This window comes from Acomys russatus, chromosome 19 (assembly GCF_903995435.1).
Source record: "Acomys russatus chromosome 19, mAcoRus1.1, whole genome shotgun sequence".
Classification (NCBI taxonomy): Eukaryota; Metazoa; Chordata; class Mammalia; order Rodentia; family Muridae; genus Acomys; species Acomys russatus.
The window spans coordinates 8,418,866-8,431,112 of NC_067155.1; the positions used below are offsets into that span (position 1 = coordinate 8,418,866).

At 44.9% G+C, this 12,247-nt stretch overlaps 2 protein-coding genes across 2 annotated transcripts; one reads left to right on the forward strand and one right to left on the reverse strand.

Moving 5' to 3' along the window:
• Positions 1-3,908: 3,908 nt before the first annotated feature.
• LOC127203528 (60S ribosomal protein L29-like) lies at positions 3,909-4,421 on the reverse strand. The gene has a single exon (XM_051162355.1). It carries the CDS (start codon positions 4,371-4,373, stop codon positions 3,909-3,911), a length of 465 nt encoding a protein of 154 aa, XP_051018312.1. The 5' UTR covers positions 4,374-4,421.
• Positions 4,422-9,182: 4,761 nt separating this feature from the next.
• LOC127203044 (olfactory receptor 10A7-like) lies at positions 9,183-10,166 on the forward strand. The gene has a single exon (XM_051161858.1). It carries the CDS (start codon positions 9,183-9,185, stop codon positions 10,164-10,166), a length of 984 nt encoding a protein of 327 aa, XP_051017815.1.
• The last annotated feature ends 2,081 nt before the right edge of the window (positions 10,167-12,247 follow it).

Here is a 12,247-nt window from a genome sequence, read left to right on the forward strand (position 1 = left end):
TGATTACTTATCACTGAAAGGCAATATTAGAAGAGTGAGAAAGACAGTGGATACTGAATGGGTGAGGATACTGGGACAAGGCAGAAGGACCAAAATGCTAGTCAGTAAGATGTGTACAACTACACCCAAAAGGTAAAGGCAATGAAAATCCAGTAACTGTTTGGCAAGAGACTCTACCAGGCATTTATTTATTTTTTATTTTTTTCCATTTTATTATTTTATTCATATTACATCTCGATTGTTAGCCCTTCCCCTGTTTCCTCCCATTCTTCCCTCCCTCCCACTTCCCCCCTTCTCCCCTCCCCTCTGTCTGTGACTGAGGGAGACCTCCTCCCCCTATATATGCTCTTAGAATATCGAGTCTCTTCTTGGTAACTTGCTATCCTTTCTCTGAGTGCTGCCAGGCCTCCCCATCCAGGGGACATGGTCAGAAAAGGGGCACCAGAGTTCGTGTGAGAGTCAGATCTCACTCTCCACTCAACGGTGGAGAATATCATGTTCGTTGGCGAGGTCTTGGTAGGGGTTCGAAGTTTACTGCCTATATTCTCCTTGGCTGGTGCCTTAGTTTGAGGAGGACCCCAGGACCCAGATCTGCCTGTCATAAAGTTCTTCTTGTAGGTTTCCAGGACCCTGTGGATCCTACTATTTCCTTATTCTTCCATGTTACTCTCGCCTAAAGTCTCAATAGGATGTCCTCTCCTCTGACCCACTTTCTTGGTAAGTAAAGTTTTTCATGGGACATATCCCTTGGATATCAAAACACTACCAGGCATTTATTAAGTATTTATCGATCAATGGTTCTGTCGAAGCTGGGATACGTCAGGAAACAAGGCAAGCTCAGTTCCATTCAGCTCATCTTTCCAGTGAGCCAATAGCTAGTGAACAGTAAGTAGTTTTACTGGAGGTTGTTAACATCATTGGTAGACAAGTACTCCAAGAATTACAGTGATCTATATACCTTACACCTATTGTTTGAAGAGTAAGCAAATACATGATAAGAATAACAGCTCGATGGCTTCTTACAATGTCAAGCACAGAGGTGTCATACAATCCAGTTTCTACCCTTAGTAGCCACCCAAGACAAGCAAGGGCATGAGCCTACACAAAAACCTGTGCATGCTATCTATGTCAGTGTTACAATACCCCAGCCACGTGGGAACCACTCAGAAGTCTGTCTTCCAGGGCTGTGGTCATAACTCACTGGATAGAGTGCCTGCCTAGAATCCACCAGGGAAAGGGCTGAGGAGTGTAGCTCAAGTGGCGCAGGGCTTGCCACTCCACTGAGGGTCTGGAGGACACGCATCAGTGTTAGAGTACTTGCCTAATACCCACTAATTAGTTGTTGTGAGTATTGGTTAATATTAGGAGTTTTTACTCAGAAGTCACCCGTGAGAATCTTGGGGGCATGACTTATTGGAATAGTGGCTGTCTGTAATCCACCAGTGAGGAGCTGAAGGTATAGTTCAGTGATAGGAAATCCATCTAGAACCTCCATTTGAGGTGCTGAGGCATACTTCACCATTAGGAATGTTTGCTTAGTATGCTTGGCTTAGCATGCACAATAGTGTGGGTTCAATCTCTGCCACCAACTAAAGAACAGATAAAGTACACACACACATACACACACACACACACACACACACACACATGATGGAATGCTATGATCAATATTAAAATTAAAAAAAAAAGAAAGGTTGGCATGTGATACAACACTGATGAACCATAAAAATATTTCGCTAAGGGGCAAAGGGGGATGTAGTATGTGAGCCAATTTACATGAAATATTCCTAAATGGTGTATCCACAGAGACTGAAAACAGATTAGTTACTTACTAGAGGTCTGTGGGGAGGGGAAGGGAGGTGGGGAAACTACTCAGTGAAACCTGCCCCTATTAAGCTCTGTGCTTTGAGCCCACAGGTAAGTCTTTCATAGAATGAAGAGCTGCTTTTGATTTCCCACTGGGGTCTGTGGAAACCTTCCTAATTTATCTTCTTCATTCACTCACCAGCTGAGGGTAGAAATGTGTACCATGAGCTTCCAGACCAAAACCTTAACCCCCTCTCAGTTTCCCTGGCATAGCTAGGAGCCATTGGGATGTAGAGAGGTGTGTCACAAGATGGTAAGACATGGAGACGGACGGGTGGGCAGGGGAAATCTTCAGAGGCATTACAGGCCAGTAAGGGGAGTGCGGATTTCTGTGTGCAGGGAGAGAGAGACAAACACAGTCCAGTAGGTCAGAAGGGAAAACCAGGAGGAGGGAATTACGGTGAGAATTACAGTCTCTGGGGGCAAGCAGGGGCTCCAGGCTCTCTGCCTCCCTCTGTCTTCACATGGGGGCACAGAACACATAACAAGCACAGTTCTCAGAGGGGAGAGTCTTCAGGGCTCTCACTTCCTGTCCAGAGCCAAAGACTGAAACCTTTGGTTTCTGAATTTCTAGTCAGCCCCAGGAGCTCCTGGATCAAGGGATTAGCTTTGCTACAGCCCAGTTCCAGATAGGCAGAGAAGCAGAAGGTGAGACGGTTCTCCACAAAGGGCAAGGGGTCAGGCTGAAGGGAAAGAACAAACACGGCGCTGTGTTTGACTGAGATAGGCTGTAATGATCAGCGAGAGAAGACCATCACTGGGTTTTTAAATTCCATTCTTTGGTGGCGATGGAGGTGGGTGATCATGATGATGAAGACGTACGCTGATGCAGCTGCTGATGCTGATGCTGATGGCGGTGGTGGTGATGGTTGGATTATTGTGCTGAAGAAGAAGAAGAAGAAGAAGATGATGATGATGATGAAGATAAAGATTATGGTAGCATGGTGGTGGTGGGGATTAAGATTATACTGGTATGGTGGTGATGTCGGAGGTGATGACTAAGATTATAACGATGTGTTTGGTGATGATGATGATGAGATAATGATGGTGGTGATAAAAATGATACTGATGGCCATGTCGACAATGGCAGTGGTTATGCTGGTGATCCTGAGGTCTCCATGGTGCCGATAGAGATGACAGCGATGGTCGTGATGATGGAGAGAGTGATGGAGCACTACGTTGATGACACTGGTGATAACGAAGGTGGTGACTGCATATTGCTGGGAAAGGTTTTGAATACTAAGACCCGGTTAGAGTCCCCACTGGCATTTTAGAAGCAGGCGCCACTGTTCTCATACATTTTCAGACGAGGGACGGAGAAGTTAAGCTATTCTCGCAGCTGGTAAATGGCTGAGGGTGGAGTCAAGCTTCTATCCTACTCTCTGGGACACCTGGGGGCACTCACTCAGTGATGAACTTTTCTTTTCCCTCTTGTCCTGAACCCCAGGTACGTTATGACCTCCCATTCATGTGTGGGGTAAGAACACCCATCAAGGTAAAAGTCAAATATCTCAGCCCTTTGTTTTGGGTTGTATATTCCTCAATATTTGATTGCACCCCCCAGCTCTAGTTCCAGTTTCCTGTAGGAGGCTCTAAGTATTTGCTTAGAGGAATCGGTTGTCAGGGCACAGCCTTTTATCATCTAGATATGAGTATCCAGGGACCTTAAAGTTCTGGTGATGCAGGGACGTAATCTTGGACCTTGGCAACCTGAGTCAGGGGATCTCTGTTAGTTGGAGGCCAGTCTGAGCTACATTGTGATGTCCAAACTAGCTTTAGCTACATAGCGACACCCAGAATTAAGGAAAAAAAAAAGATCTTGTATTCTTGGCTTTCACATGGCAACATAGGGTGGAGTGGAGTTCAAAGGGATGCTGGAAACAGTTCTAATCCTTTATGCCTTGGTCATATCTTTTTTTTTTTTTTTGAGCTTGCCTCAGGTTTATTTGTAAAAACAGCATAGGACCCTGGTCATCTGTAAATAGTGTGTAGGTGGGTGTGTCACACCAGTCCACCTGTCTTCATGTAGGCAGAAGCCTTTTCTACGGGACCTTCACAGGGGCCTGGGCAGCTTCGGGAGCCTGAGCTGGGGCTGCAGCCTGGGCCTTAGCTACGGCTTTTGCCTTGGTTTGAACATTGTGCTGTGGTTGGTAGAGCCTACCACCCTTGCTCATGTAGCTTCGAATCTTCTTCCCAAGCTTGGGATGAGCGATGAAAGCGAGCCAGCTGAGTTTGCGGCTGGGGCCCTTTGGCATCTTGGGCTTACCGGCCTTAGGATTCACAAGAGCCTTAATAGCCTCTGCATGGGCACTCATTGCCTTTGCGTTGTTTGCCTGCGTCTTCTTCAGGCCTTCCTTGTTGTGCTTCTTGGCAAAGCGCATGTTCCTCAGGAACTTGGGATCAACCCCCTTAAGAGACTCGTATCTTTGTGATCGGGGTTTCTTGATGCCATTTCTGTGCCGTTTGCGGGACTGGTTGTTTGTGGTGTGGTTCTTGGACTTGGCCATGTCTGCACGGTAACCGGCGGCTCCTGCAGCGCCTGGGACCGGAAGAGAAAGAGGCCATGATCATATCTTAAAATGCTCTACTTCATTAAAAGAATGCTGGTCAGGACTCGCTAAATGTCTTTTCTGACTCAGTAATGGACCAGAAACGTAACCCCAGAAGATACTGCTTTGAGATAAAGGAATATTCTCTTTGGGCAATGGAGAATTTAAGGGAGATCATAAGCTTTGATTCCAGTTGAAGATTTCATCTGACAAAAGGCAAAACAAAATTAAAACACCACGCAATGATTAAAATCCATTCCTTACCTACATCTTCAGACTATGACGGCCCACGATTTAAGCTCTCCAAGAACCTATTCCCAGATTGGAAGGCAAATTCCATAGAGTGTGAATGGAATTAAATAAAATAAAAAGATGTTGTATTCTTGGCTTGCAGGTTATTAACATAGGGTGAAATGGAGCTCAGAAGGATGCTAGAAACAGTTCTAATACTTGGTACTTTTTGTCTTTACAGTAACTCTTTTTCCCTCTTTTTCTTTTATTGAAAACACATTTTTTTTTTTTTTTACACACAGTTTCCCTTTCACAACTCTTCCCAGGCTCCCTCCAATCCTAATCTATATCCTTTCTGTCTCTTCTTAGAAAACAAACAGGAATCTAAAGAACAATCATAAAATAAAGTAACAAAGAAACAAATAAGAATAGAACAAAACAGACAGAGGAAGAGCCAAAAGACATGGACACACACACACACACACACACACACACACACACACACACACACCAACCACACACACTCATGCACACACACATACACATATACCCACTCACGCACACACACACTTACACACACACACACACACACACACAAGAATTCAATAAAACCACAAAGCCGGAAGCCATAATACATGCACAAAAGACCTGGTAAAAATAAACAAACCCCAACAAAACATTATGTGACAAAGAATTTCCAAAGATGCCACTGAGTTTGTTTTGTGTTGGCCATCAACTGCTGGGCCTGCCCCTTAAGAGTGATTTATTTACAGTAATTCTTTTAATGAAACTTGGATTTTAAAATTACATTTATTTATGTGTGTATGTGTTTGAGGTGTGTGTGTGTGTGTGTGTGTGTGTGTGTGTGTGTGTGTGTGTGTCTTGGTCAGGGGCTCAACTTTTAGCTTTTCCCTTTTTACCGTGTGGATTCCAGAGAGCAAACTCAAATTTTCAGGCTTGGTGGCAAGCACCTTTACCCACTGAGCCATCCTGCCAGTCTGCAACTTAAAAAGACAAATTAAAAATTCCGTAACTATTACTTACAACCAGTGATCCTCATCTTTGAGCGACTCTCTGTCATTGTCTTAGGGTGTATGTATCCTTCTCTACGTTGATGGCACATTTCTCCCTGTACATGTGGCCCCAGAAGAAACACAAGATCATTCTGTGGCGTGTTCTGCCTTGCTGAGTAGTTTCATGTCAACTTGACACAAGCTAAAGTCATCTGAGAGGAGAGAACCTCACTTAAAGAAATACCCCCATAAGTCCACTTTGTAGGCGAGCCTGGAAGGCATTTTTAAAATTAACAATTGATGGGGGAGGGCCCAAGCCACTGTGGGTGGTGTCATCCCTGGGCCAGTGGTTCCGGGTTCTATAAGAAAGCAGGCTGAGCAAGCCAATAAGCAATACTTTCCCATGGCCTCTGTGTCAGCTCCCGCCTCCAGGTTCCCTCCTGGCTTGAGTTCCTGTCCTGACTTCCTTTAGTGATGAGCTACAATACAGAACCATAAGTCAAATAAACCCTTTCCTCCCCAAGGTGCTTTAGTCACGAGGCTTCATCAGAGCAATAGTAACCCAAACTTCTTATTCCACAGATTGTGTTTTGGGGCACACTATTTCCTTAACATTGTCCATGTCCATTCTCCACAGTTATTGTGGAGGCTGGGGACTGACTCTGACATGAACACTGGTGCCTCATATTTGACCACTCCCCCTTGGTGGGGAGGCCTGGTGGCACTCAGAGAAAGGATAAGCAAGCTACCAAGATGAGACTTGATTGCCTATGACCATATAGTCAGGGAGGAGGGAGGTCCCCCTGGATCATAGATCTAGGGGAGGGGAATAGTTTGAAAGCAGGAGGGAGGGAGGAATGGGAGGATACAAGTGATGGGATAACAATTGAAATGTAATCTGAATAAAGTAATTTTAAAAAAAAAAGAAAAAAAAAAAAAAGAAAAATAATATTGTCCATGTCATTGTACTCTCCTCTTTTCCTCCCTATCCTTTCTCACCCAAGCACATCCCATTCCATCTTGTCCCATCCCACGTTTTATATTTTGAGACACAGGCTGGCCTTGAACTCATTATGTAGTTGAAGATGGCCTTGGATTCCTGATATTCCTGCCTCCGTCTCCCAAGTGCTAGGACACCAGATTGTACTACCGTGGCCAATAGGCTGCATCTCTCGACTCTCTGTCTCTCTGTCTTTCTCTGATTGTGTGTGTGTGTGTGAGTGTGAGTGTGAGTGTGAGTGTGTGTGTGTGTGTAGTGTACATTGGTGCATGTGGAGGCCAAAGGTCATTTTCAGGTGTCTTCCAGTATGATTTTCCTTACTTTTCAGCCAAGGGTCTTTCACTGAACTTGGACCTCACCATTTCTGCTAGACTAGCAATGGTCAATGATCCTCCTGTCTCCACCCTCCTTTCCAGTGCTGAGGTTATGAGCAGTCACTGTCATGTCTGTCTGGGATGGGACTCAAGGCTTCATACTTGTGCAGCAAGTATTTTACCCGGAGTTATTTCCTCAGCCTTCTTATCTCCTTTAAAGATCACCGTGGCTGATCTTTGGAGTTTTAAACATGGTGCTACCTGAATAAGTAGTGCTGTTCTCTGCAGTCCTCCAGGTGAGGGAAATCCTGTTATCACAACTTCACAGGTGAGAAAGGTGAATTAGGGGAGGCTACTTCGCCATATATGTGGCAGGGAGGGATTTTTCCATCACTCCAGGACACTTATTATTATTATTATTATTATTATTATTATTATTATTATTATTATTATTATTATTATTATTATTATTATTATAAAGATTGATTCATTTATTATGTATGTATACAATATTCTGCCCAAATGTACACCTGCACACCAGGAGAGGGCACCAGATTTCATTACAGATGGTTGTGAGCCACCATGTGGTTTGCTGGGAATTGAACTCAGCACCTTTGGAAAAACAGACAGTGTTCTTAACCTCTGAGCCATCTCTCCAGCCCTCCGACACCCCATTATTAACCGAGTTTCCTCTGCCCTGCAGCACTTCTTTCTTGTGTTTTTAATTTGCTGGGCGAGCCTTTCCTGCCTGATGGTGTTTTTCTTCTCAAGCTGCAGCTCATACTCTCTTAGTAGGCCTTAGGATCAGCTGGCTTCAGAGTTTTACAGCCTCTGTGCTGCTGACGACTGACTAGGCTCAATCTGCCCTGGTGAAGGGAGGTGTCACCCTGCACGCTTCCAGGGATTTAAGAAATGTCCCTTTCTTTATTCACTGGGTGTGTCATTCTTGCTTATTTTTGGTCTGCTGTTGTCTTAGAAATCTTAATGCATTCTGTTTTAAATTCACTTTACAACCTGATCGAAGCCCCCGCCCCCTCCCTCCTCTCCTCTCAGTAACACCCTCATGTCCCCTCCTCCCATTCTCCTAAGGGGAGGTCCCTCATGGGTACCAACCTCTCGTGGAAATATATCAAGTTGCAGCACATTGTCCAGCAGCTGACGGAGGTCTTAACTCTTTAAGAAAAGGAATGCCTTTCTCTTTTGGTGAGTCCTTCTTTTTTTCAAATTTAATTTGTTCTTTGGCAATTTCACATATATTTGACATATGTCATATAAATTTTATTACATGTCACATATCAATATAAATATATATAATTTTGATTATGTAGCACATATACCAATACAAATATCTATCTATCATCTGTCTATCTACTATCATCTATCAATCAATTATCTATCTATCTATCTTATATCTATCAATTATGTATCTATCTATCATCTATCAATTATCTATCTATCAATCATCTATCTATCTATCATTATATCTATCAATTATCTATCTATCTATCATTTTGATTACTCTCCCTTTACCCTCTCTTCTTTCCATGCCCCATTCTCTCACAAATCCATTTCCTGCATTTACATCTTTCCATTCTGTCATGGTTTTGCAACACACTAAGTTTAACCAAGGCTGCTGTCTGTGTGGCAAAGGTTGTGAAGTGAGAAGGAAGTATCAGGGACCACAGATGAAAGGTTCTGGAAACCAGGGCAAGTGAGCTAGAAGTGCGGAGGGATGAGGATGGAGAGCTAGCCAAGAACCACCTCAAAGGCATGGTGACACATGGCTTTAACCCCAGAACTTAGGAGGCAGAGGCAGGAGGACAGCCTGCTTTTCATAGTGAGTTCAGGAGAGACAGGGGTACTGAAGATGAAACGATCTCAAAAAAATCTCACAAAGGCCTTTATAAAACCCAAAAACTGTGGTACAACCAACCAGGAAAAGAGGAGTTGGAAGAGAGAACCTCAAGAGCAAAGACAGCCTAGGTCAGCAGATGAGGTAATTTTCCTTCATTCCACACCCACTGGGAATTTTAAAAAGGCTTCTTTGGCCATAGTGAGGAACTAGACTTGATTTACCTTTGGATAAGCTTCCCCCTTGGAGACGTGAAGGGTGGGATTCACAGGCTACAATTCTCACTTCATCTTCTTCTCCCTCTGGTTACAGGGTTACTCCCTCGTCCTGAGGGCTGTCCAGGTTCACCCTGGGCCCATGCTACCCTCTTGGGCCACGCTGCCATGGGCCAGTCAGAGCCGTGCACATGAGCTGGAGTTTGTGCTGCTGGGTTTCGCACACGCGCCCTCGCTGCGCCCAATGCTCTCAGCACTCTTCCTGGCCGCCTTCCTGCTCACATTGCTAGGCAACGCGCTCATCGTTATCCTCACCAGCCTGGACCCAGGTCTGCGCGCACCCATGTACTTCTTCCTGCGCCAGCTGGCACTGGTGGAGATCTGCTTCTCTCTGGACGTAGCACCCCGTCTGCTGGTGACGCTGCTGTGGCCAGGATGTGGGGTGTCCCCCACAAGCTGCGCCCTGCAGCTCCTTCTTGTGCTGTCCTGTGTCACATCTGAATGCTTCCTCCTCACAGTCATGGCCTGGGACCGCTTCTTGGCCATTTGTAGACCACTGCGCTATGGCGCCATCATGAGCCCGCGGCTGTGCTACCTGTTGTCCACCACCTGCTGGCTGGCGGGAATCCCCGTGGCACTGATCTTCACCATCTGGCTCTTTAACTTCCCCTTCTGTGGGCCGCGTGGCATCCGACACTTCTTCTGTGACATAGCGCCTCTGCTGAGCCTGGTGTGTGCAGACACCAGAGTCTTCGAGGCCAAAGTGTTCGTGGCCACTGTCCTTGTCATCATGGTTCCCTTCTGTCTCATAGCCGCATCTTATATCATGATTCTGGCTGCTGTCCTTCGGATGTCGTCAGCCTCTGGGCGCCACAAGGCCCTGTCCACCTGTGCCTCCCACCTCATCGTGGTAATTCTGTTTTATGGCACCACGGGGGTCATCCACTTGTGCCCCAAGGCCAGCTATTCTCCTGAAAGCAAGCAAGTGGTGTCCCTGTCATACACCATGGTGACCCCCATGCTCAACCCCCTCATCTACAGCCTGTGGAACAAGGAGGTCAAGGCTGCCCTAGATCGTGTCTTTATTCAGAGACGAGCTACTTTCACCCCCCTGACCTCTGTATGATGTCAGTTACCCAACACTCTGGCGATCATCTGTACTCTAGTAGTCTTGAGGACCCCAGTGCACAAGTAAGTTAAACCTTTTCTAAGAGATTCTGTTGCCAGGATGGTCCTGCGAGGATGTGTGGATGACGTCATAACTCTCTACTGGATCCTTGAATACCACGAAAATTTTGACTTGCTCAGTGTATTGAGTATGTAGCATTCCGTTTCTTCACTGACACAGCAACTGGATTGGCGTTCAAATGCAGTGGGTTAGCATCTTTTTGGTGCAAGTGGAATTGCCCGGTATAGCAAAGAAAAAGAAATTTTAGCAAAGGGGGGGGGGGAGAGTCAAATTTTAATCTCCTATAAATTAGGGTATGTGGTGATTTGAGTATGGAATTTTCCCCACATGCTCATGCGTTTAAACACTTGGTCCCTGGATGGCTGTGCTGTCTTAGAAGGAAATGGAACCTTTAGGAAGTGGAGCCTGCCTGGAGGAAGTGGGCTGCTTCCTGTTTGTTCTGTGACTGCTGACGTAATGCTTCACACTCCTGATGCCGTGCTTATCTGGCCATGAGGAACTGAGCCCTCAACTGGCGAGCCAACCAGCCATTAAAAGCACTTGTTACTCTTGCAGAGGACCGGGGTTCAATTCTTAGCACCCACCTCTGGGGGCTCACTGCCTGTAACTCCAGCTCTGTGGGACCTGTCACCCTCTCCCGGCCTTCACAGGTACTGCATACACACATGGTAGGCATAAATGCTCTCAGGCCCGCAGACATACACATAAAATAAAAAGGATAAATATCAAACAACAGCAAAACTGGGAGCCATAGTAAGCTCTTCCTCTTCAAGCTGCTTTTTGTTAGATATTATTCATGGCAACAAGACAGTAATTAACACGTGGCCATGAGGATATCCTGTCTGAAGTAAAAAAAAAAAAATCCAAACACAAATATTATATTTAGAATTTTATTTTCCAACAAAAATGAGATAAAAATTATAATTCAAAAGATTAAAATGAGCTATAGTTATGCGTTTGACATTAAGTCATCTCCCATTAGGGGGCCATGTGTATCGGGCGTGGTGGTGCACGCCTTTACAAAGCAAGTCCGGGACAGCCAAGGCTACAGAGAGAACAAACAGACAGAGTACAGGTATAGTGGTACAGGTCTTTAATCCCAGCACACAAAAAAGAGAGATAATTATTGCATCTCTCTCTCTCTCTCTCTGTGTTTATGTGTTGAGTATGTGTGTGTGAATGCGAGTGGTGTATGTGTGTTTGTGTGTGTGTGTGTGTACATAACGCACATGAGAGAGTCAGTTCTTTCCTTCCATCATGTGGGAACTTAGGTTTCAAACTGAGGTCATCAGGCTCGACAGCAAGCACCTTTCTCCACCAAGCCATCTCATCTTCTCACAAATTTCTTTTTAAATTAGCATGCATCAGTGAAAAAAATATGTTATGATGACCCATAACATATATATGCATATATATTCTGTATAAAATACACATATAAATATATATAATTATATTCACACCCCATCATGCTCTCTTGTGTCCCCTTCATTTGTCATTGGTCCTCTTCCTCCTTCACAAATAGTTCCCTTTTTCTACTCCAACATATTTTTAAAAATCTCCATTTTACAAATGAGAGAAAACACATGATATTTGTCACTCTGATTCTGACTTATTTTTAACACAATGATCTTTAGTTCTACCCATTTTCCTGAAAATGACATAATTTTTTTTTTTTGAGACAGTGTTTCTTTGTGTATCCTTGTCCATCCTGGACTCTCTTTGTAGATCAGACTGGCCTCACACTCACAGAGATCCACCTGCCTCTGCCTCCCCAGTGCTGGGATTACAGACATAGGCCACCGCGCCCGACTCGTAATTTTGTTTTTTAAAAAAAATATTTATTTTTATCATTTTTAATTATATGTAGGTGTGTCCGCATGTTAGTATGTGCACACACATGTCAGGAGCATTGGATCCCCTGGAGCTGGAGTTGTAGATGGTTGTGAGCTACCTGGCGGAGGTACTGGGAACCGAACTCAGGTCCCGTGGAAGAGCTACAGCCGTCATTTTTGTTAAAC

What these genes read in the sequence shown, in the direction of transcription:
- LOC127203044 (XM_051161858.1), top strand. Translation starts at nt 9,183, where the DNA reads ATGCTACCCTCTTGGGCCACGCTGCCATGGGCCAGTCAGAGCCGTGCA.
- LOC127203528 (XM_051162355.1), bottom strand. Translation starts at nt 4,373, where the DNA reads ATGGCCAAGTCCAAGAACCACACCACAAACAACCAGTCCCGCAAACGG.